The sequence below is a fragment of the Carcharhinus amblyrhynchos genome, chromosome 17 (genome assembly GCF_965287045.1).
Source record: "Carcharhinus amblyrhynchos chromosome 17, sCarAmb.v2.hapA, whole genome shotgun sequence".
Taxonomy (NCBI): domain Eukaryota; kingdom Metazoa; phylum Chordata; class Chondrichthyes; order Carcharhiniformes; family Carcharhinidae; genus Carcharhinus; species Carcharhinus amblyrhynchos.
Window position 1 is genome coordinate 49,231,473 of NC_137340.1, and position 26,563 is coordinate 49,258,035.

At 46.4% G+C, this 26,563-nt stretch overlaps 1 protein-coding gene across 2 annotated transcripts in view; it reads right to left on the reverse strand.

Annotated features, from left to right (window-relative positions):
• Nucleotides 1–3,726: 3,726 nt before the first annotated feature.
• LOC145354241 (CREB3 regulatory factor-like) overlaps nt 3,727–26,563 on the reverse strand; it is a 112,255-nt gene continuing 89,418 nt past the window's right edge. The window contains exons 6-10 of one of the 2 annotated variants that reach the window (XM_080205320.1): nt 20,665–20,856; nt 18,566–18,755; nt 16,341–16,414; nt 13,194–13,316; nt 3,727–4,587 (exon numbers count right to left, since the gene is read on the reverse strand). In XM_080205320.1, the coding sequence (XP_080061446.1) occupies nt 4,499–4,587; nt 13,194–13,316; nt 16,341–16,414; nt 18,566–18,755; nt 20,665–20,856 (668 nt within the window). In that variant the 3' untranslated portion in view covers nt 3,727–4,498. Of the gene's footprint in view, nt 4,588–13,193; nt 13,317–16,340; nt 16,415–18,565; nt 18,756–20,664; nt 20,857–26,563 lie in introns of those variants that run through there. The other variant, XM_080205321.1, reaches the window with a different exon arrangement.

Sequence of the window (26,563 nt, forward strand, 5' to 3'; positions counted from 1 at the left end):
AAAAGCATCGAAATGGATGATCAGATATGATTGTACTGAATGGCAAAGCAGGATTGATGGGCCAAATGGCCTACTCCTGTTCCTATGTGAGAGGAAAGGAGGGGGGGTGGTTGAGGAAAGAGAGAGAGAGAGAGAGAGAGACACAGAGAGAGAGAGAGAGTGCACGCAAGGATGGGGGGGGGTATGGGAAAAGAGAGACAAAATGTGAGGGGATGAGGAAAGAGAGAGGGTGAGGAGAGAGAGAGAGAGAGAGAGAGAAAGGGGAGAGGATAGAGTGAAAGAAAGAGCAAAAGAGAGAGAGAAAGAACGCACAAGTGAGAGAGAGTGCACACAGGAGCGAGAAGGCAATAGAGGGCGAAAGAGAGAGGAGGAAAGAGAGAGAGAGAGGAAGAAAGAGACACAGAGGTGGCCTGAGTGAGAGAGAGAGAGAGAGAGAGAGAGAAAGAGAAAGAGAGAGGGGGGGGGCCCCCAAGTGAGAGAAAGAGAGAGCATCGGGCAAAGGACTGGGAGAAAGGGGCAGGGTGACTGAAGCAGGAAGAGATCAAAGGAAAAGATGAAGGGGATTGGGGAAGAGAGCAATAGAGAAAAACAGTGTGAGCAAAGAGGAGAGATAGGGAGAGGGGAATACAATTGAGAGTATGAGTGAGAGTGGATGGCAGAGAAAGAGGGCAGCAGGAGGGTGGAATGGAGAAACAGAAACTGCAATTTTTATACTGGATTTTACACTGGACATTTCATTCTTGTAGACATTATTGTTAATGCAGAGAGTGAGATCCTGAAGCGGTTGAATGGGCAAATATAAAAGGTGGGTGGGCTACGTACGGTGATTACTTTCTGAAAAAGCTGCCCACAGAGAGAGGCCGATAACTGGTATTACAGTGACTACAGGGCAGCTACAATTCCAGCTTCATACTGGGGCCTACCCAACGGCAAAACATGGAGGCCGGAGACAACAGCAATAAAACATTTCCCATTATCGGAATTCTTGTCTGTGGGGAGTCATTGTGACAGCGAGTTTATATTTCTATCCTTCACTTCCTTCCTGAATTCTACAAAAAAAAATAAAATCCAGCTGGCTGCCATCGTTCCCTTCCTCCCAGACGGCAGGACTTTGGGGAGGACAGGGCAACGGGATGAATCGAGGATACTATCCAATCTTCCTTGGAGTGCCACTAGTTCTTTTTGAGTGGAGTTAAGCTGTAATCTCCAAAAACTCAAACCCTGCACCCAATGTCTTGTTTGTAAATTTGTCAACCCTCCCATTCATCCCGTGCCTCATGTGAGGTGGAGACATTCAGGCTCTTAAAGCTTCCAATGCACTGTGAAATCAGTCACAAGCACCCAGCCATGGTCGCAGTGGACACTTCACCTGTCACATTGTTAAGGAGTGTGCGCCTCCTAGCCCACCGGAGAACAATTCTGGACGTAGGTCACCGGCCCCAGCCTTCTGGGCAATACAGCAATCCCCACTGGTCAGCCTGTTTAAGAAGCCTGGATTGGAGCGCTTTACAAAGAATATTCCCCACCCGTCTTATCCGTACTCCGTTCCAAAGTCTGGAAAAGCTAATGCACACAATTCCTTTAATGGATTGCATCAGTCCCATCCACCAGAGCCCCCCCCAACTTTTCAGGAGACAAGGAAACAAATTTAATGCCTTTCCGTTGGTGAATTTGGTGCCAAGGGGGCATTTAATCAGATAGAGGGTGGCAGGTAGGGACCCTGCTGCTCTCCAGTCTCCACCCTGGTGGGACGGTGAGTGGGTGGGCGCTATCAATCAAGGCCATTAAGTCACCAACTTTTGGGCCTCATTGTGTGCATTAACCCAGCAACAGGTATGGCAGCTCACCACGTGGGGAGTATAGCGAGCAAACCTGAGTGTGGGGATGGGGGCAAATTACTCCTCCCTTGTTCAAAGGCACTCAAGGTTTGACTGAGGGCATTGGGAATTGGGTGGCCTGCTGAGAGACCCCCTGCCCTTGCTGCTGACAGCCAATTTCCTCCCCCCACCAACCCTCTCACTTCCATACCCATAACAAGCCCCCCCCACTACCATCACTCAACTGTGGCTTGGGATCCAGTAATGATACTTGGCCCTGAGTGGGTGTTGTACCCACAGCAGCCTCCCTCTCCCTGGTCAAACGAACGGTAGGCCTCTGATTAGCTGACAGCTCTTGGCAGGTGGGACTTCTGCCTCTGGGGTCCTTGATGCCAGGGAAGACCTGTTACATGCCTGAGTAATTAGTAACTGTCAGACAATTTGGCGACCTTTTCTAAAGGGTTGACATGGGGCTCTCATTGACTCTCCAGCCAATGGGAGAGATCCCTGTCATCTCTCAGAATCCCTGAAGTGCAGAAGGAGGTCATTTGGCCCATCAAGCCTACACCAACCATAATCCCACCCAGTCCCCTATCCCTGTAACCCCGCACATTTACCCTGCTAATCCCCCTGACACTAAGGGGCAATTTAGCATGGCCAATCCACCTAACCTGCACATCTTTGGACTGTGGGAAGAAACCCATGCAGACATGGGGAGAACGTGCAGACTCTGCACAGACTGGAATCGAACCCGGTCCTTAGTGCAGTGAGGCATCTGTGCTAACCACTATGCCACCCATTAAATACCATACCTGTCGCCGCCTTAAGGCTACCAGAACAGACAAGGCCACTGTGTCTGGCCACTGCCAGTATTTTCGGACATCGTCTCCACCACCATCCTCCCCAACCCCCATCACCCATCCCAGTCGGGCCCGGTGCATGTTTCTCAGACCTTTACACAAATTCAGCCAGAAAAACAAAGCATCAGTAATGAGGATTTTATAAGTGCTCCCACTCAAAATTTGTCTTTCCCCACTCCTACCTCATGGTATTGACTCGAGGTTACTGGGACTTGTATCCATGGGTAGCGGTTGCTCCCTCCGGCTCACAGGACTAGAGAGATTGGATGGACTATTTCCCCCAAGGAGGGGGGAGGAGGAGAGTGGGTGGGTGACCGGGAAGAATCCAGGCAGTCGCTGGCCCAGGCCCCGTTTTCCTCTCTTCCCAGCCTGAGGGACGGGTCGCCAGCTGTGGAGGTTGTTTGGTTCCAATACCACAGTATCGGCCGTCGGAGCCTGGGGCCTGTTCCCCAAAGTATTAGAGGCCTTATAAATAGCAGTGGGCCTTTGAAAATGCAATTAGGACACGGGGGGGGGGGGGGGGGGGGGCAGGGTTAGATCTCCCATGGGACACTCATTCCACCTCAACATCAGTCAACTAATTTTAACACAACAGCAAAAAAAAACTAAAGTATTCTGCCAAAATTGTTGCAAAAATGCACATTCATCATTGTCCTCAAGTACATCTTGCATCTATTCCCATCTTTACCGTCTCTCGCTCACAGGACTATGCTAACTGTCAGTAGCTAAATCTTACTTGGAAATTTTCCCCTAATCCTAAACCCCCCACCCCCCGAAAAAAAAATAGTCTATCACCCTGACGCCTGTAAAAGTGATATTTTTTTTCCTCGATTTTTTTCTGCAAAGTTAAAGTGCTCATTATTATAAAATATTAAATCGCAGGAGCTACAGAGGGCCAGAGAATTCCCAGTTCACAGTATTCATTGAATAAAGTCTGAATTTGTGGCTCCATTCGATCCGTGATAAATCACCGATTCTTTTTTGACTGAGTGCCACGTTACCACCCACCCCCCCCCCCCCCCGAATCCCTCACCTTGGACCCTCCGTCACTGAAAGTTTCCTCCAGAAACATGCCCGTGTCCTCCTGCCCCTGTAGTTCCCAAGATAGCATTTTTTGGAGAGAGGGTTATAAAACACTACGCCTACTGCGAAAAAAAGACACGAGTTCTCCTCAAATAAAAGGATGGTCAAAATCTGAAAAAAAATGAATCACAAAAAGAGTTCAAAGAAAGCTGGCACGTTCCGGAGAGAGTTTGCTTCCTGGCATAGCTAGGATCATTCCTGAAGCTGTATGACTCTCGTGTGTGCGCGCGCACATCACAGCAACAACTGTGCCACATCTCCGGGCCAATGTAGCTTCTTTACTCAACCACTCGCTGAAAGACAGAGAAAAGAAATAAAATAGCGATCTGCTATTCTTACCAAATCGACAACATTGACTTGTGCCATTTAATGCCATCGCTGTAAGCACCCCACAATTGTTCTGGGATCTTTCCTCCCCTAACACAGATTGGCACATAGCGAATACCCCAGGCATGCTAACATTGAGGAGTGTGAGGGAGAGGGGGGGGTGCCACAGTAGTGGGGATGGGCAGGGGATGTGGGGTGGGGTTGCGGATAAGTGGGTGAACTCAAATTCAGAAACACATCCCCACCGCCCCCCTGCCAAACACCACAGAGAAAACACAGGCAGCAAGGGAATGGGTACTGCGGAAATAGTGCCTCTTTGTTTTATCGTTCCCCCCGCCCCTTCTTCCCGCTGTTTAATAACATCCCGCCGTTAAGCAGAGGTTTCCGGGCTGAGGACGGCGCTCGCGGTGGTCAGCTCAGTCCACCTGCTGACTCTCCGGCCGACGCCTTCTCGAGCACGTTGTTCACGAATTCCGACGTCTGACCTGCCACGGAGCGCCCTGCAACACAAGACACAAGAGTCAAGCACGGCAACTGAGCAAATGCGGGCGGCAGAGCGATTAGCACTGCTGCCTCACAGCGCCAGGGACCCGGGTTCGATTTGGCCTAAGATCACTGTGCAGAGTCTGCATGTTCCCGTATCTCTTTCATCCACACGCTACGGTTACCCATAGAATCATAGGAGTCTACAGCATGGAAACAGGCCCTTTGGCCCATGCCCACTCAGTTTGTACTATTTAGCTAGTCTCAATTTCCCACATTTAGCCCATATCTCTCTCTACCCACCTTACCCATGTAAATGCTTTCTAAAAGACAAAATTGTCCCCGCCTCTATAAATATCTCTGGCAACTCATTCCAGTCACACTCAACTCTGAAAAAATTGCCCCTCTGGACCCTTTTGTATCTCTCCCCTCTCACCTTAAACCTATGCCCTCTAGTTTTAGATTCCCCTGCTGTTGGGAAAAGATGTTGACTACCTTATCTGCGCCCCTCATTATTTTGTAGACCTCTATAAGATCACTCCTAAACCCTGTACACTCCAGGGAAAAGAAATCCCAGTCTAGCCAGCCCCTTATAACTCAAACCATCAAGTTCTGGTAGCATCCTAGTAAATAGCCCGAAAAACAAAATGGTTAGGTGCATTGACCATGCTAAATTCTCCCTCAGTGCACCCAAACAGGCACTGGAGTGTGGCGACTAGGGGATTTTCATAATAACTTCATTGCAGTGTTAATGTAAGCCTGACTTGTGACTAATAAATTTAACTTTATGTTTCATATAGAAAACAGTTCATTCATTCAAAACAAAACTACTGAGAAAAAAAACCCAGAATATTCTGGAGGCAGATTGAGCAGCGCATGTAGTGATGGAAGAGGGTGTGATTGTAACCTAACTGCTCTGTCAGGACACTCACATATAGGCCATGGTGGAGACGCTGGTGAGTGGTATTGTCAGTGGCATAGTAATGCAGGAGATCCAGGGTAATGCTCTGGGTTTGAATCCCACCACGGCAGACAAGTATCATAGAACAGAATTGTAGAATACCTGCAGTAACTGCAAAGGGTTATTGGGAGAAAGTGGGAAAGTGGAACTGATCCACTTCAGATCAGCCATGATCTTATTGAATGGCGGGGTAGGCTCGAAGGGCTAGATGGCTACTCCTGCTCCTATTTCTTATGTTCTTAGTACAGAAGGAGGCCATTTGGCCTATCAAGTCTGCACCAACATCAATCCCAACCAGGCCCTATCCCCATAACCCCACTAAATTTACCCTGACTCCAAGGGGCAATTTAGCATAGCCGATCCATCCAACCTGCACATTTTTGGAGTGGGAAGAAACCAAAGGAAACCCACGCAGACACGGGGAAACTCAATACGCCCAAGGCCAGAATTGAACCTGGGTACCTGGCATTGTGAGGCAGCGGTGCTGACCACTGTGTCAGCCCTCCACGCTTGGGCATGGCAGTGACAACCTGGAGTTTTTAACCGAATCAGCCTGAACATATTCAGTCCAGGAGAGGAGCTAGTTAATACACGGCAACTAAACAACAATTCAGCTGTGGAGTAAGAACAGATCTGACGTTTCGAGTCAGGGTGACCCTTACCCAGACTCGATAGGTTGGCCCTATTCTCTCTCTATAGATGATGTCAGACTGGCTGAGATTTTCCAGAATTTTCTGTTTTTGTTTCAGACTCCAGCCACCCGCAGTGTTTTGCTTTTAAACAATGATTCGTACCTGGCCCAGATCGTTCCAACAGTTGATTTTCAACTGAAAAATTACCCTTGCACCTCAGAAAAGAAAGAGGATCCCCCCACCCCACCCTCTGCCTTTATATAAAGAGCATTAAGCACTTTTCATTTCAACTCGAGGCCACTTTGAAATGCTACATTTTCCACCACAAGTATTAACATCCCTCTCATCGCAAGAGGGATGAGAAAGATCATTCCTCAAACGAGAGGAAATCAGGCAGTTGAAGCTCTATTGCAGAGATTATCACTAATCATCTGTCCTCTCGTCAACTCATCAGCACGGAAACAGCTCAGAGATTTGTCTGCGTGTCCAATCTGCCAATCAAATACCGGAATCTTCCATCACAATGTCGCGTCCCACAGGGCAAGAGCAGTCCCAGCACAGAGCACACGAGCCTCTACATTTCTCCCCTTTCTGTTCGGTGAAAATCACCCACTGGAGCCTTTCATTTCTCCAATTTCTTCAGATCAAAGCCACTGCTTCCTGATCTGATGACAAACCACAGGACCATGAAGCTTCCCAGTGACAGATCAAAATAAAGCCTCAAAATTCAAGCACGCACAGAGCGAAATATCCACCAGGAAAAGGAACGTTAACAAAACACTCAATATCAAATCTCCCCCCCCTTACAATATTCAATATCAAGATGTACCACAGGGAGGTGGTGGCGCAGTGGTGTCACTGGACCGGTAATCTAGTGACCTCGGGTAATTATCTGGGGACCCAGATTCATAACCCACCACAGCTGATAGATTCAGAGATTTACAGCAGGGAAACAGACCCTTCAGCCCAACTTGCCCATGCCAGCCTTTTTTTTTTAAATTGACTAAGCTAGTCCCAAATGCCCTCATTTGGCCCATATCCCTCCAAACCCCTTTTACCCATGTAACTGTCTAAATGCTTCATAGAGTCATAGAAATGGTGAAATTTGAATTCAATAAAACTCTGGAATTAAGAATTTACTGATGGCCATTGTCATAAAAACCCATCTGGTTCACTAATCTCCTTTAGGGAAGGAAATCTGCCATCCTAACCCAGTCTGGCCTTCATGTGACTCCAGACTCTTGAATGCCCTTAGGGATGGGCAATAAATGCTGGCTCAACAAGCCCCCCAACCCAACCCAATCCAATCCCCCCCAACACAACCCAACCCAATCCAATCCAATCCCCCCCAACCCAACCCAATCCAATCCCCCCCCAAACACAACCCAACCCAATCCAATCCAATCCCTCCCAACCCAACCCAATCCAATCCCCCCCCCAAACACAACCCAATCCAATCCAATCACCCCCCCCAGTCCAACCCCCCAACCACCACCCCCCCCCCCCCCCCAACTACAATCAGTGAGGTATTCTTCCTGGTGCTAAGATACAACTGAGTGGCTTGTGAATTAGCCCTTCACAAAGCAGTTCACAGTTGGTGTGGGACTGGCGTACATTTCAGCTAAAAATGTTTTCTTAATTTGTGAACCATTTGGGTCCTTAACTGACAACCCAGCCTGTTCATGGTCAATAAAAAAAAATAGGGTTTCCGTTTCCATAGTAACAACTTCAGGATGTCCCATTGTGCTTTACAACCAATGCGGTGTATTTGCAATGTGGTCACTGTTGTACTGTAGGAAACTAATTTATACACAGCAACCTCCCACAGTCAGTAATGAGAATACTGGCCTGATAACCTGTACAAGGAGTGCTGATTGAGGGATAAACAGCAACCGGGAAGAACTTTCCTTTGGAATAGTGACCACAGGATCTTTTACATTTATTGGAGAGACAGCAGGTGGAGCCATGGCCCCATCAGAACGGATGGCATCCCCAACAGTGCTACATTCTCTAAATACCACTCTGGAGTGCCAGCCAAGATTTGATATCTGGAGCAGGGGCTGGACCCTTAGCCTTCTGACTCAGAGGCAAGAGCATTATGCACTCAGCCATGGCCACCAGTCTTTGGTTATCACGGTTTTCAAATTGCCATGGTGGGATCTGAATTGATATTCTCCGCACAGTGGTTAGCACTGCTGCCTCACAGCGCCAGGGACCCGGGTTCGATTCCCGGCTTGGGTCACCGTCTGTGTGGAGTCTGCACATTCTCCCTGTGTCTGCGAGGGTTTCCTCTGGGTGCTCCGGTTTCCTCCCACAGTCCAAAAAACGTGTTGGTTAGGTGCATTGGCCATGCTAAATTTTCCCTCAATGTACCCAAACAGGTGCCAGAGTATGGTGCCTAGGAGGATTTTCACAACAACTTCATTGCAGTGTTAACGTAAGCCTACTTGAGACACGCACAAATAAATAAATAAGGCAGGACAGGAGGTTAAAGAATCCTACATGGCCTTTCTCTAATCAAATATTAAATAACAAATCATTTAAAAAGAATCATACAATCCTTACACTGCAGAAGGCGGCCATTCGGCCCATCAAGTCTGCACCGATCAGAATCCCACCCAGGCTCTATTCCCGCAACCCCACACATTTACCCTGTTAATCCCCTGACACTAGGGTCAAGTTAGCACGGCCAGTCAACCTAACCCGCGTATCTTTGAACTGTGGGAGCAAACCGGAGCATCCGGAGGAAACCCATGCAGACACGGGGAGAATGTGCAGACTCCACACAGACAGTGACCCGAGGCCAGGATCGAACCCGGGTCCCTGGCACCGTGAGACAGCTGTGCTAACCCACTGCGCCGCCGCAGAGACTGATTTTAACTCTGCAGCTGAGCACATGAAGGTTGTTGATCATTTTAAACTCTGATAGTTTAGAGAGAATAATCCAAAAGATATGAAGTATTTTGTGTATTGAAACAAGTGTAACATCTAAAACATGACAATTAATCATGAGGAAACGCAGGTATTTATACTGCTGGTGTAATAATTTGATCAGTTACTCAATGTCGTGCTGATTGCAAGTTTCACTACGTGATCTATACGGTGGAACCACGCCATCAGAGTCCAGAGTGCGTTTGGTGTGGCAATTTAAATGGTCCAAATTAGCAGATTATTTATTGCTCAGTTTGAGTAGTTACTCGCAAAGGAATTGTGCTCACTCATTGGGTCCGCAAGTCCAATGTTCTCCCAAAGAAGTGCCAGTTTTACACCTTGAAATTCTATCATTCACTACCCTTGAGAAAGGTCAGGCACTCACAGCAACAGGGCTTGTGATTGGTGACAGGGGGGGGGAGGAGAGAGGCGGGTAGAGAGCAACCAATCATTGCAAAGCCCTGGAGAGCCTGGCCCGGCAATAGAAAGCGCCTTTTAATTGAGTGCCGAATGTTCCCGGAGTAATTAGCCTTCAACTGACCTCGGTGGTACTGTAATTAGAGATTGGCCCAGGAGCACATGAATGGTAAACGCGCGTTTGCAAATGCGAATGCTTCAGAGAGAATGCAGAAAGTATCTACCGGGACTTCCAGTTACACGGACAGAGTGACAAAGGCTGCTCCCCACTTAAGAGAAAACGTGGCCAAGAGAAAATTGGATGGCAGGTTTTTGGTTTGATTTACTGTCACGTGTATTGGGATACAGTGAAAAGTATTGTTTCTTGCGTGCTATACAGACAAAACCCACCGTTCACAGAGAAGGAAAGGAGGGAGTGCAGAATGTAGTGTTACAATCACAGCTAGGGTGTAGAGAAAGATCGACTTAATGCGAGGTAGGTCTATTCAAAAGTCTGACAGCAGCAGGGAAGAAGCTGTCCTTGAGTTGGTTGGTACATCACCTCGGACTTTTGTATCTTTTTCAACAGAAGACGGCGGGAGAGAGAATGTCCGGGGTGCGTGGGGTCCTTGATTATGCCGGCTGTTTTTCTGAGGCAGCAGGAATTGTAGACAGAGTCAGTGGATGGGAGGCTGGTTTGCGTGATGGATTGGGCTGCATTAGCAACCTTTTGTAGTTTCTGGCCGTTTTGAGCACAGCAGGAGCCCATACCAAGCTGTGATACAACCAGGAAGGATGCTTTCTATGATGCATCTGTAAAAGCTGGTGAGAGTCAGAGCGGACATGCCAAATTTCCTTAGCCTTCTGAGAAAATAGAGATGTTGGTGGGCTTCCTTAACTATAGTGTCCACATGGAGGGACCAGGGCAGGTTGTTGGTGGTCTGGGCACCTAAAACCCTGAAACTTTTGACCATTTCTATTTCAAAATCATGAGACGTCTGGAGAGAGTAGAAATCATAGAAACCCTACAGAGCAGGAGGCTGTTTGGTCCATCGAGCCTGCACTGACAACAATCATACCCAGGCCCTATCCCCGTCACCCCAAATATTTACCCTGCTAATCCCTTTAACCAATGCATACCAGAACAGTAAGTAAATAGGGGAAAAAAATACTGTTTCTATTGGTGGAAGGGCCCAGATCTAGAGGGCACTGATTTAAGGTAATTGGCAAGAGAACTAGAGATGGCACGAGGAAAATTTCTTTCCTTAAAACTCAGCCAGGGGTTCAGGGTCTGGAATGCACTGGCTGAGTGCGCGGTGGAGGCAATTTCATCTGGGACTTTCAAAAGGAAGTTGGAGAAAAAGAAGATGGCAGCACCATGGGGAAAAGAGAAGGGAGAGGGACCAGTGGAGTTGTACAGAGCCACACTGATGCAATGGGCCAAATGGCCTCCTTTTATGCAGTATGATTCTTGTAGGATAGCATCGACAACAATCCGGAGCAGTCCAGCCAGACCAGTGGTACCTGAATTTTATAGCACCTCCCATCTTGGAACAGTTCAGAAGCAAACCGCACAATTAATTACTTTTATCTTAGTATGCCAATCATACAGTTGCTGAGAATGATTGATATGCAGCCTGCATTAACTCCATATCGCAGATTGATCAAATCCTAGAATGCCTACAGTACAGGAGACGGCTGTTTGACCCATTGAGCCTGCACCGACAACAATCCCACCCGGGCCCTATCCCTATAACCCCATGTATTTACCCTGCTAATCCTCCTGACACTAAGGGGCAATTTAGCATGGCCATAACCCGCACATGTTTGGAGTGTGGGAGGAAACCAGAGCACCTGGAGGAAACCCACGCAGGCATGGGGAGAATGTGCAGATTTCACACAGACAACGACTCTTGCTGGGAATTGAACCCGGGTCTCTATCGCGGTGAGGCAGCAGCACTAACCACTGTGCCAACCTGATAGATATATAGTTACACAGGTAAGGGCAGCAGATTTGATGAAGGATTTTAGTGAACTCATAGAATCCCCACAGTACAGAAGGAGGTCATTCAGCCCGCCAATTCTGTGCCAACCACAATCCCACTTTAGATCCTATCCCCACAACCCCACACATTTACCGTAGTAATCCCCCTGACACTAAGGGGAAATTTAGCATGGCCAATCCATGTAACCCACACATCTTTGGAGTGTGGGAGGAAACTGGAGCACGTGGAGGAAACCCATGCAGACATGGGGAGAATGTGCAGACTTCACACAGCCAGTCACCCAAGCCGGGAATCGAACCTGGGTCTTTGGCACTGTGAGGCAGCAGTGCTAACCACTGTGCTCCCCGCCCCCCCCCCCAGATATTGTTGATCTGAGTCCAATGGGTTCAAAGAATATGTGCTACAAATTTGGACTTCCTTCTACTTTTCTTCCCAAGAAATTAGATGCTAGTGTAGAAAACATTAATCTTGTTTTCCATATTTTGTAAACCCAAAGTCAACATTCCTGACGTATAAGGGTTGCAAGTTGCAGAGTGAGCCAGCAGCAGAGGGGATATTCAACTAAGAATCCAGGAACATGAGTTCAAATCCCATTCTGATAGCAGGGAAACTTCATTTCAATTAATCCAGAATAAAAAGCTAGCACAAGCAATGATGTTAAAGACCCAAGTGTACTAAACTCCTTAAGGGAAAGAGACTCGTTATTCTTACCCAGCCTATATACGACATCAGCACCACATCTAACTACCACCACAAGCCACGACAAAGAACTGTAATCCATAAAGACTGCAGCATTTCAAGGCAGCGACTCACTTTTTCAAGGATAATTAAAGATGAATTTTAAATGCTCGTCTTGCCAGAGATGACAGATCCTATGAATATATTTTTTAAAATCTCCCTCTTCTAGTGCAGAAGGAGGCCAGCCTGCATTGACAACAATCCCAGCTATACTCGTAACTCCATGTATTTACCCTGCTTCAAACTAAGGGGCAATTTAGCACGGACAATCAACCTAACCTGCATATCTTTGGGTGGCACAGTGGTTAGCACTGCTGCCTCTCAGAGCCGGGGATCCGGGTTCAATTCCGGCCTCAGGTGGCCATCCGTGTACACTTTTCAAGTTCTCCCTGTGGTTGCGTGGGTTTCCTCCAAAGATGTGCGGGTTAAGTGGATTGGCCATGCTAAATTGCCCCATAGTGTCAGGGGGACTAGCAGAGTAAATACAGCGAGTTAGGGGGATAGGGCGTGGGTGGGATTGTGGTCGGTGCAAACTCAATGGGCCAAATGGCCTCCTTCTGCGCCTTTGGGATTCTGTGATCTTTGGACTCTGGAAGGAAACTCACACAGACTCGAGAAGAATGTTCAAACTCCAAACATTCAGTGACCCAAGCCAGGAATCGAACCAGGCTCCCTGGTGCTGTGAGGCAGCAGTGCTAACCACTGTGCCACCCGGCCTCAATCTCTAAAGATAATACTCACAGCGTTATGACAGTTCCATGTCTCAATGTAACAACAGAAAGCTACCAATAAATTGCCAAATATGTGGTATTGCAAATTCATACCTGACTAAAACCAGATCAGACTTTTCAAAGCTTTATAGAGAAGACAAAAAGCGTTTCATCTTAAAATTTTAGCTAAGTTCCACGGACATACTGTTAAAGGCTCCCTCAAAACCAAAAGCTCAGCCGGGTTCTTACCGATTGTGTCTTTCATGAGTATCTCCAGTTTTTCAGTCATGCTCTCCTCTTCAGTTCCATCACTGCTCTCCACCCGCTGAACAATCTGCCGCTTGATTGCGACAATAACTTTGAGTAAGTTATCTTGTGACAAAAAAGAAACAAGAATTAACAAAACAAAACTTGCATTTTCCACATAGTCTTATCTGATCCAACAGAAATGTCTCAAAATTGATTAAATAGGCAACAAGTTAATCTGCTGAGCTAAGGAAACACGGCAGCCTTTTTGGGCAAAGTTAGTTTCTCCAAAGGGGTCATGAGGGGAGGCAGATCCAAACTTTGGCCATTATTGGCCAGGGCATCAAGAACATACTCGGTTCGTCTTCAAAATATTGTCCCAGGACCCGAAACGTTTGCCAAACCAGACAGGTATAAACCTAACTCAAAGGGCAAGATTTTCCACCTTCTGCTACACCCTCCCTTCTCACGGTTAGTTTTCTGGTGGCAGAGATGGTTTGCCATTGGTCGCTGGTGGGATCTTCCAGCCCCACTGATGTGTAGCTCGCCCATCCTGCCTCTGGGGATCACCTTCGATGGGAGCGGAAGATGCGTCAGCGGGAAAGGTCAGAAAGTTCCACCCCAAAGACTTCAACCACGCAGCACTCCCTCAGTGCTCAGTGGTGTCAACCTATATTACATGCTCAAGTCTTGGGACTGAAGCTTAAACCCACAACTCGTGACGCAGAAGCAGCCAAAAGACCCAAGCTGACATTTTCTTGAAGAAAGACAAGCTACCAGATTTACACCCATTATTTATTTTTATATAGTAGCAGAATTTCTTCCAGACAAACAGGATATAAATAACCGGGCATTTGACGAAACCAACTATTGATGATTAAAATGTCCACAGGAGTGGACTGACAGAATGGGCAGATAGATGAAAGATATAATTTAATAAAGATAAACCTTTGGTGAAACTTTGTGAAAGCAAGACTTGGGAAAGAATGTCAAGACGTTAAGAATATGGGTCAAAGGGACTTTGGCATGCAGATACACAGATTATAAAAAGGTGGCATTGCGAGAAGGTACAACTACGAAAGGAAAGCTCTGAAGAATCACAGAATCCCTACAGTACAGACAGATGCCATTCAGTCCATTGAGTCTGCACTGACTGTCCAACAGAGTACCTTATTGAAATTGTACAGGACCTTAGTGAGGCCACACTTGGAATACTGTGTACAGTTCTGGTCACTCAATTATAGAAAGGATATTATTAAACTAGAAAGAGTGCAAAAAAAAATTACTAGGATGCTGCCGGGACTGGATAGTTTGAGTTATGAGGACAGGCTGGATAGACTGGACCTCTTTTTCCTGGAGCGTAGGCAGCTTAGGGGTGTTCTTATAGAGGTCTACAAAATAATGAGGGGTATAGATCAGCTAGATAGTCAACATTTTTTCCCAAAGGTAGGGGAGTCTAAAACTAGACAGCATAGGTTTTAAGGTGAGAGGGGAGAGATACAAAAGGATCCAGAGGGGCAACTTTCTCCATACAGAGGGGGTGAGTGTTTGGAACAAGCTGCCAGAGGCAGTAGTAAAGGCAGGTAAAATATTGTCTTTTAAAAAGCAGTTAGACAGCTACTTGGGTAAAGAGAGTTATGGGCCAAATGCAGGCAATTCAGCTGGCTTAGATGATTTAAAAAAAAGGCGGCATGGACAAGTTGGGCCAAAGGGCCTGTTTCCGTGCTCTAAACATCTATAAATCTATCTTACCAAGGCCCTCTTCCCCCCGCCCTATCCCCATATATTTATCATGGTTAATCCACCTAACCTACACATATTGGGAGCCTTAAGGGCAATTTAGCACGGCCATTACACCTAACCGGAGTGTGGGAGGAAACCCACGCAGTTACTGGGAAAATGTGAAAAATTTAGTCTTTTTCTTATTAGAACCAAAGGGAGCTTCAAAGCTATGAAGAGACACAACGAGAACTGCTTTTACGAGTTAATTAGGTGGTAACAAGGCAACATACATTTGAAGTAATAGGAATGAATGGGGAGGTTGATAAAGAGAATGGTTAGAACATGGAATTATCAGCTGCCAAGAAACGTCACTTCTCAAAAATTGAGAGAACCATCCAACGGCCAATTTATTTTCTAGGGCTTTTTATGATTCTGTTCCAAAAGCTGCATTATTTCATAGAATCTTACAGTACAGAAGGAGACCATTCGGCCCTTTGAATCTGCACCGACCACAATCCCATCCAGGCCCTATCCCCACAACCCCATTTACCCTAGCTAGTCCTCCTGACACCAAGGGACAATTTAGCATGGCCAGTGCACCCAACCTGCACATCTTTGGACTGTGGGAGGAAACCCACACAGACATGGGGAGAATGTGCAAACTCCACACTGACAGTGACCCAAGCCTGGGAATTGAACCTGGGTCTCTGGTGCTGTGAGGCAGTAGTGCTAACCACTGTGCTACCCACACTACCTCCTTTTATTTATCTGTTTCACTGGCTCTGCAAAAAGAAAGAGGCAAAGTTATTGATGGTTGGATTGGAAGAATAAGAATGGAAGGGGAATTTCTGTATTATTACGTTCCCAGAACATCTTACACTCCTTACTTGAGAAAGTATATATTAGCAGTAGACAGGACGCAGATGAGATTCACTAGGTTGATTCTGGAGTTGAGGGGGCTGGCTTATGAAGAGAGACTGAGTAGATTGACTATACTCATTGGCATTCAGAAGAATTTGGGGGGTGGGGGAATGTTATGGAAGCATATAAAATTATGAAGGGAATAGATAAGATAGAAGCAAGGAAGTGGGGGGCATAACTTCAAAATAAGGGAGAGCAGATTTAGGACTGAGTTGAGGAGGAACTTCTTCACCCAAAGGGTTGTGTATCTGTTGAATTCCCTGCCCAATGAAGCTGTGTAGGCTCTCTCATTGGATATTTTTAAGATAAGGATAGATTTTTGAACAGTAGAGGAATTAAGGGATAGGGTGAGCGGGTGGGTAAGTGGAGCTGAGTCTATAAAACAATCAGCCATAATTTTATTGAATGGCAAAGCAGGTTTGAAGGGCCAGATGGCGGACTCCTGATCTTAGTTCTTAAATTCCCCCACAAACCTTTGGTTGGCAGCACAGAGGTGGATAAACTCACCATGCTCAGTGTTCAGACCCCATAGCTTGATTTTGTTAGCCTCATGTTGTGCTTTCTTCTTTAGTCTGCAGGCCCTATACACACACACAAAGAGAAAGCAATGGGTAACAGGGGAAAGCACATGATGTGACATGAGCTTGACCTGAGAATGACTACGTGAGGGGGGTCATTCAATTATTACAGTACACACGCCCAACTTACAAAAGAGCTCTAATAGAATAATCCATCCTGCAAATGAGGTTGTACTTTGTTTAAATATATGCAAATAAAATAGATTCATATAGCATACGTAGCGATACAAGAGTGTATAAAATATACGTCAGTGATTCAAGAGCATGGTATTTAACATGAGTATACAGCAGTATATAATAAATACTAGATTGTTTGATATCACATACAGACACTAGATCTCTACACTCATAGCAGGGGAAAGATGCTTGAGGGTATGTGTTGGACATCATAAGTTAACAAGTGAGAGGCAGCAACCCCTCACAAAACAGATCACAGATGGTCACAGCAGCTGAGCTTGGGATTCACTGCTTATTTCAATATTGGATCTAGAGGGTCCCATTGCCAAGACGTTGTGGATTTCCATAGGATTGGCACCTACCTTTCTCACTTCCAGTGCCTGAGTCACATGGGGAGGATTTACATTGAAACAAAATGGGAGTTGATATACATGTGTGTGTGTGTGTGTGTGTGTGTGTGTGTACGTACATGTACAATGGTTAGCGCTGCTGCCTCACAGCACCAGAAACCGGAGTTCGATTCCGGCCTTGGGTAACTATGTGTGGAGTTTGCACATTCTCCCCATGTCTGCATGGGTTTCCTCTGGGTGCTCCTGTTTCCTCCAAAGATGTGCAGGTTAGGTGGATTGGCCATGCTAAATTTCCTCTTAAGAGTCAGGGGGACTAGCTAGGGTAAATGCATGGGGTTATAGGATAGGGCCCAGGTGGGACTGTGGTCAGTGAGGACTTGATGGGCCTTATGGCTTTCTTCTGCACTGTATGGACTCTATGATTTGCACACCAACCGAGACCAGGAGCCCGGCTTGTGAGTGTTTTTCCCAGTTCAGCTCCGGTGGAACCAGCTGCTTCATTTGAGAGTTTCCACCAATGCTGCCTGGGTGGCAAATCCATTAATCACCAGCTAAATAGTCCTGGTTAGGAGGAAGGCCAGGATCTGCCACAGCGATAGTGAGATGGGTCTGGGCTCCAAGCACTTGCTGAAAGTTTTGGATCCCACAAGGCAGCCTGGAAAATCTTTCACCAAGATTAGAAAATGGTACAACCACAAATCAAACAACCTGTAGGGACTCTATGATTTGTAATTCCAGAGTGCTTTGCACCAGCTCAGGATGTCCCAAAGGGATTTAACGCCAATAGATGATGAAAGTACAACTCAAAACCAGCATTTGTTGGCCTTCCAGTCCATGCTCGGTGGATGTGTCATAGAATCCCGTCAGTGCAGCAGGAGGCCATTCAGCCCATTGAGTCTGCACCGACCACAATCCCACCCAGGTCCTATCCCCATAGCCTCACAGATTTACTCTGCTAATCCCTCTGATACCAGGGTCAATTCATCATGGCCAATTCACCTAACCTGCACATGTTTGGAGTGTGGGAGGGAACCGGAGCACCCGGAGGAAACCCATGCAGACACAGGGAGAATGTGCAAACTTCACACAGACAGTGACCCGAGGACGGAATTGAGCCTGGGTCCCTGGCGCTGTGAGGCAGCAGTGCTAACCACTGTGCCACCAAGGGGAAAGGACAGGAGAACGAATTATATCATGATTCTTTCTTCTTCATACTTTAATGATTGTCATCATCACCATGAGTGGATCAGTGTTCAGCACTGCTGCCTCACAGCACCGGGGAGTGGGGTTCGATTCCGGCCTTGGTTGGAGTTTGCACGTTCTCTCCGTACCTGCGCGGGTTTCCTCCGGTTTTCTCCCACAATCCAAAGACATGCGGGTCAGGCAAACACGGGGGAGAACGTGCAGACTCCGCACAAGCTGGGAATCGAACTGGGATCCCTGGCGCTGCGAGGCAGCACTGCTAACCCACTGTGTTGCCTCAGCAGGCCCCATTTGGAAAATCAAGAGCGACCGCAGTATTTTGAAAACATTTACGCGCCACATTGAGGGAGTGTGAAGTGTGCGCCTGCAAAACGGTTCAATCTACTTGATGCCACTCAGCTAATTGCTCGCTGATTTTATTTACCTAGAAGCCAGTTTATTTTTCTCCTTTCTGGACCGTGGTCTGGCGTTCACTGGCAGCTCGTTCACTGGTGTCAGGTCATCAATTACCTTGTTGAGTTTCTTCAGTTCGTCCCCGATGTGCAGCAGCTTTCGCGGGTTCGGCGTCAGGTCATCAACATCCGTGCGTCGGGATTTCTTCGCCATCCTCCGCCCTGGATCACAGGGGGATAAAAGACTTCATAGCAAAGAGGAACTCTTAATAATCCTGCCAAGAAAACAGTCTTGCCTCGGAAACACGCGCTATTGGGCTACAGAGCGGAAGGGCATTTGTCATCCCGATAACAAGTTTAAAGTTTATTTCTTAGTGTCACAAGTAGGCTTACATTAACACCGCAATGAAGTTACTGTGGAAAATCCCTCTAGTCGCCACAGTCCAGCAACACTGAGGGAGAATTTAGCACGGCCAACCCCCCTAACCAGCACGTCTTTCGATCTGTGGGGAGAAACCGGAGCACCCGGAGGAAACCCACACAGAAATGAGGAGAACTTCCAAACTCTGCACAGTCACCCAAGCCGGGATTCGAACCCGGGTCCCTGGCGCGGTGAGACAGCAGTGCTAACCACTGTGCCACCATGCCGCTCATCACAAAACCAAATAGTAATGATAATGCATATTGGGTCATATGTTTCATACTGGAGTTTAGAAGAACCGGGGAGAGGGATCTTATTAGAATTCTAACAGAACTACCTCAGGGTAGATGCAGGAAGGATATCCCCAATGGTGGGGGTGTCCAGAACGGGGGGGGGTCATAATCTAAGGACCCAAGCTGGGACATTTCCACTCTGGGAAAAGAAGCCTCTGACAATCCACTCTGTCTATGCCCCTCAATTTTGTAGACCTCTATCAGGTCCCCCCTCAGGCTCTGTCTTTCCAGTGAAAACAGTCCTAGTTTGCTCAACCTCTCCTCATAGTCAACACCCTCGAGACCAGGCAACTTCCTGATGAACCTTCTTTGCATTCTCCCCAAAGCTTCCACATCCTGGTGGTGTGGCAACCAGAACTGTACGCAATACTCCAAATGCGACCTAACCAAGGTTTTCTATAGCTGCAACATAATTTGCCAACTCTTGTACTTTTACAGTTTCTTCCTCATACATCGGATCTTTTCTATCAAATACACACCCAATTTCCTCTTAAGAGTCCAACACCAATGCCTCTCAGAACAGTTTGTTTGAAATATTCACTGTCTTATGCTTTAATAGAATGCCCACTTCCTCCGACCTTGAGTCCACTTTGATTCTTGTGGACTTTGTAATTATGCTAATTTTCCTGAACATCTTGATATGATCTCCTTTGAACTCAGTTAACTAAGTCGCCAATTACAAAGAACAAAGAGAACAAAAGAACAAAAGAATATTACAGCACAGGAACAGGCCCTTCGGCCTCCTAAGCCTGCAGTGACCATGCTGCCCGATTTAACTAAAACCCCCTTCTCTTCCGGGGACCGTATCTCCCTATTCCCAGCCTGTTCATGTATTTGTCCAGTCGCTCCTTAAAACTCACTATCATATCTGCTTCCACCACCTCTCCCGGCAGCGAGTTCCAGGCACCCACCACCCCCTGTGTAAAAAAACTGGCCTTGTACATCTCCTTTAAGCCTTGCCCTTTGCACCTTTAACCTCTGCCCCCTAGTAATTGACTCTTCCACCCTGGGAAAATGCTTCTCACCATCCACTGTCTCCATGCCCCTCAATCTTGTAGACTTCTATCAGATCGCCCTCAACCTCTGTCATTTCACTCATCGTTGTTTAGCGAGAGCTCATTCTGATGGGGATCCTAACTGTTAAGCAAGTACAGGATAATGACTGTACAGCCCCTCGAGTCTTCGCTCCCCCATTCAATGAGAGCGTGGGTGAATCTTCAGCCAACAACTCCACTTTCACACCCACTCCCCATTTCCCTCAGCCCCCTTACAAACAGCAACATGCATTTATGTTGTACTCGTGATGCAAGGAAATATCCGAAGATGCTTCCCAAAAGTACATCGGACAAAAAGCAAAGTTGTCTTGCGGCATTAGAACGTTCATGGTTGTCAGCCATGCCGTCGGTTTCATTCTCACCTTGTCCGACGCCATTCTCCTTCTGATAAACATTACTGGGTAAAGTGGAGCAGTCCCACTCAGAAGGCTGCAGGGTCCGTTCTTGCTTGCTGGGCGTGACGTGACTGTCGCTGTACTCCCAGAAATACCGGCGTTTCAGTCTCCTGCCGCCCATCTCCGAGGCAACGTCGGCAGATGCCTCGTGCTCGTTCCCTGTGAAAGATTGCACACTCGTTTAAAATACCACCCAACTTCTTCTCCATTCTCACCCCCCAGAGCATGAGACAGGACAAACGGGGTAAAACCATCAGCGCGGATGCAAGGTATAAAAATCATCACCACATTGAGAGACAAGACAGATGCTTCAACTTGGCAAGATGAACAGAGAGAAGAGGCATAAGTCTGACAAAGAGAAATTGGTCAAAAATCCTCCACGGCCGCACTCATCCTCATCTTTGTGACCTGTCCCACAAACCTCTGAAAACTCGGGCAGAATTTTCCCATCTCGCCTGCCAGGGGAATTGTAACGGGCCAGACAGGTCCATAAGAGCAGGAGTAGCCATCTGGCCCCTCGAGCCTGCTCTGCCATTCAATAAGATCATGGCTGATCTTTTCGTGGACTCAACTCCACTGACCCGCCCACTCATCATAGCCCTTAATTCCTTTACTGTTCAAAAATTTATATACCCTTGCCCTAAAAAACATTCAATGAGGTAGCCTCAACTGCTTCACTGGGCAGGGAATTCCACAGATTCACAACCCTTTGTGTGAAGAAGTTCCTCCTCAACTCAGTCCTAAATCTGCTCCCCCTTAGTTTGAGGCCATGCCCCTTGTTCTGGCTTCACCTGCCAATGGAAACAAACTCCCTGCTTATATCTTACCTATTCCCTTCATAATCTTAAATGTTTCTATAAAATTTCCCCTCATTTTTCTGAATTCTAATGAGTTGAGTCCCAGTCTCTCCTCATAAGCCAACCTTCTCAATTCTGGAATCAACCTAGTGAATCTCTCCTGCACCCCCTCCAGTGCCAGTATATCCTTTCTCAATTAAGGAGACCAAAACTGTACACAGTACTCCAGGCGTGGCCTCAGCAGCACCTTATACAGCTGCAACATAACCTCACTGTTATTAAACTCCATCCCACTCGCAATGAAGGACAAAATCCCATTTACTTTTTAATTACCTGCTGCACCTGCAAACGAACTTTGTGATTCGTGCACAAGGACACCCGGGTCCCTCTGCACAGCAGCAAGCTGCAATTTTTGACTATTTAAATAATAGTCCATTTTGCTGTTACTCCTACCAAAATGGACAACCTCACGTTTACCAACATTGTACTCCATCTGCCAGACCCTTGGCCCACTCACTTAGATTATCTATATCCCTTTGCACAGTTTCAGCGTCCTCTGCACACTTTGCTCTACCACTTATTTTAGTGTCACCTGTGAACTTTGACACATTATACTTGGTCCCCAACTCCAAATCATCGATGTAAATCGTAAACAAGGCGCGTTGACCTTGGGCAGGAGTTTCCAGTCTTGTGACAAGCGCGGCAGAAAACCCCACCCTATGCTTCTTTAATTCTGATCTCTTGAGCGTTGCCAGTTTGATTACCTATCCGAATACCTTCTCACATGACTTGGTGCCAAACTGTCTGATTACACTCCGATGACGCACTGAGTTTAAGGCGCGATATAAACACAGGATGCTATTGTTAAAATGATAAGGAAAGGCAAATGTGTTACAAAGACAGGCCGACCAGAGCTGATTGGCCTAGTGTGAATTTGAACGGAACTGGGCAGTTAACTGCTCCATGATGCATTCTCCATGGCAATGCACCCACCAGAGTCCTCTTGCCAACCAATCAGCACTCCCTTCTCATGTTGTTGCTGCCCCTTTAAATTCTTGCAAACAATACTAATGAGTGGAAGACTAAAGCCTTGATGGCATGTCGCTTTTTTTCTGCGATACTGAAAGTCATTCGGAAAGGTCAATGCAACAGACAATGGAATTGTTGCTATATTGATGCAGGGAGAGTGACAGCCAGTCAGTGACATCTGTTCCAGCATTCTCCTCCTGTTTCCTCACAAATATCACCAGCTTATTGTTCACAAGAAAGCTCATCGACTCCACTCTATTCAAAATTAATCTTTTTTTAATTCGTGGGTATAGCTGACTGGCCAGCGTTTATTGCCAAGTTACCCCGATCACCAATTATCTCATCAACTCTCTCCCCGCAACCCATACCAATGTTATACCCTACTTTTATAGACACCCAATATCCCTCCCAGGGAGAAAATAGACACAAAATCGAGGAATACTGTTCATGTATTTAGAACCTTCAATCCTCTTCAATGGATCTCCGATTAGTATATTTTCCTGGGAATTTCTTCACACGTTCTTTGATGGGGGAGGAGGGAGAGCGATTCTACAGGGGCTAACACTGCTACGCAACTGGGTTTCCCAAATTCCTCAAATCTCATGGAAATTGGGCATCAGAGGTGTAGAATTTGTTACCTTTATATCAATACAATCTTGGTAGCCTCTGTGGACACTGAATTCATATTTTATTCATAGAAAAATAAATTTGATGTTTTGAGAATAAAAGGGATTATGTTCATATGTGATTGGAGCAGATTTAGGCCATTCGGCCCATCGACTCTGCTCTGCCATTCACTCACATGCTGCTCATCCCCATTTTCCTGCCTTCCCCCCATTACCCTTCAACCCATTATCAATTAAAAAAATCTCTCTAAATCCTCCTCAAATTTACTCACTGTCCCAGCATCACTTTGGGGTGGCAAATTCCACAGCTTCACAACCCTTTGGGAGTAGTTTCTCCTCAACTCTGTTTTAAATTTGCTACCCCTTATCCTAAGGCCATAACCTCTTGCCCTAGAAGGCCTCCATGTCTACGTTATCCATACCTTTTATCATCGGGTCTACCTCAATTTGATCTCCCCTCATTCTTCTAAATTCCAGAGAGTATCGGCCTTAACTGTTCAATCTCTCTCCCGATGACAAACCCCTCATCTCTGGAATCAACGCATGTGGGATTTGATCCATAAAAGCCACAGGTATTACTGAGCTGAATGGCCTTGACGTTCTGATCCTTTATAAAGCATTATAAATGCAGGGACCCCCTGTTTATTATACCAGAATTGGCCTGGACCCTGCATCCCAGTATCTTCACAAATTCACTAGGATAACTAGCTTTCACATTCCCAAGGTGGGGCCCGAAGGATTAGATCTCAAGGGAATGGGCATGGGACACTGAACACTCCAATGTAAGGAGCCCAGTGAGAACATCAGAACACTGGGACCAGTCTATATGCCTCTGGCAAAAGCATCAAGAATCAAGGGCAGGAAACAGAAGTATGATAACAGAGAGTGGTAGATAGGAGAAATCTCTCTTTGGAGATTGAGGTGTCTGACCCATATGCCATCATATAATCACTACAGCGCTGAAGGACTATTAGACACTAGAGAATGAAGAGGTGTTTCCAGAAAGATTGAAATAAAAAAGTCTTTGGAACAAGATATTAGACACAGAAGCTAACGTCAAACCTGGAAAAGATAGACTGGATAAAACTGACTAGTGAAATCCAAATATCTAAAGTAATCATAAATTTGGTGTTCTTATTTATAGCCTTTGGAAACAATAGTATTCTGTTGGGGACCAAGTACCGGAGAGCTTGTGTGGAAGTTTGGATGCATCTGGCCATTAAGGACAAAGAAATACTGAAAGGAGAGCTGGAAAATCTGGAGGTGGATCCTTGATAAAGCAGCCGTGGAAAGCCTCATTTGAAAGAAGATTTTAAAGCATGTATTTTTGGAGAGTGGAGTTTGGAAACACTCCTATGACAATCATTTTGGGAGGAATTGGAGAAATCCACAATCAATTGAGTGCCACCTGTCACTGGGTTGCAGAGTGGCCACAGTTAATCATGTTGGGGTTACAAAGACTGTGTTTATTGGAAACATTATAGCGCAAGATATATTGTGTAACCAGCATTATCCTTGAAATCGATGTACATTTGTGAAGATAAGGTGGGGGCGTGAAGGAGTATTACATTACAGTCAAACTTTTCCTGTTAAAGGCTAGGTGGCAATCCTGTGATGCTGCTCTTCCTAAACATAAAGGCTTTGGCCTTTTGTGCCAGGGTTCCATTCTGGGACCTTCCAATCTAATAGCAACACCCACTGGGATCGGAATACAATGCCAATGGACTTGCTGACTAATCACGGTGATCAAATGCGATCAATGAGTTTATACAGACCCAGACATGAAGCAAGAACTCCCACTGACATCCTCTATCCCTCTGATATCAATTTTCTCCCCTCATCTTTTTAAAATCACATCCAATGTTTGAGTCACTGTTCCATATGTCTTTACTGCTCTCTCTCCAATCCCTCACTTACAGCTGAATGTTAAGAGAAATTACAGCCAAACTGGAATTCTTTTTCACCCAAACATTCGCACACCGATATATTTATCCAACACTAAACCATCACTTGGCCTGCATCCCATCCATGCCTTAATCCTTCGCTCTCTCCAGTAACTCGCCAAAGCTCCTTCAACAGCAGCTTCCAAACTTACAAATGGCAGCACAGTGGTTGGCACTGCTGCCTCACAGCACCAGGGACCCGGGTTCAATTCCTGGCTTGGATCACTGTCTATGCAAACTCTGCACATTCTCCCCATGTCTGCGTGGGTTTCCTCCAGTTTCCTCCCACAGTCCCATAGACGCGCTGGTTAGGTGCATTGACCATGCTATATTCTCCCTCAGTGTATCTGAGCAGGCACTGGAGTGTGGTGACTAGAGGATTTTCACAGTAACTTCATTGCAGTGTTAATGTAAGCCAATTGTGATATTAACAAATCAAACTTCTGTTAACTAGAAAGACAGGAGCAGTGAGCACATGCGAACACCATACCTACATGTTATCCTCCAAGCCACTCACCATCCTGACTTGGAAACATATCGCCATTCCTTCACTGTCACTGGGTCAAAATCCTGGAACTCCTTTCCTAACTGCAGTGTGGGTGTACCTACACCACACGGACTAGAAACATAGAAACTATGTAGAGTGGGCCAGTCAGCCCTTGGAGCCTGCTCCGCCATTCATCCTGATCACTGAATTCAATATCCTGATATCCCCCCTGACCCCCAACATCCTTTTGGGTCCCTTGAGCTACATCTAATTTCTTCTCGAAATCAGACGTTTTAGCCTGCAGCGGTTCAAGAAAATGGCTCACCACCATTTCCAAAGGACAATGAGAGATGGGCGATCAGTGGTGATCTAACCAGCAACACCAACATCCCATGAATATAGAGCGTGTTTGAGAAGAGATCATTGGATAGTTATCAGGAACAACAACCATGGCCTCTTTGGAAACAGAGTGACTGTGCTAGTGTACTGTTTGAGAAAGGTTTGTATTCATCGTGATAGGAATGTCTACACATCATCATCTGCTCTAATCAAGAAACCAACTATGATATAGTATTTTTTAAAAACTCATCCTGACAAGCATTCAAATAAGCCCAAGCTCTAAAATTTCCTCCTTAAACATACAAACCAGAAGGAGGAGTAGGCCATTCAGCCTTTTGAGCCTGCTCTGCCATTCATCATAACCATGGCTGATCATCAAATTCAATATCCTGATCCCCTCCTCTTCCCCATATCCCTTGATCCCTTTAGCCCCAAGAGTTATATCTAATTTCTTCTTGAAAATCAGACAACGTTTTGACTTCAACTACTTTCTTTGGTAGTGAATTCCACACATTAGATCAGAGTTGAGGAGGAACTTCTTCACTCAAAGGGTGGTGAATCTCTGGAATTCTCTGCCCGTTGAAGTGGTGGAGGCTGCCTCGCTGAATATATTTAAGTCATGGGTAGATAGGTTTCTGATAGACA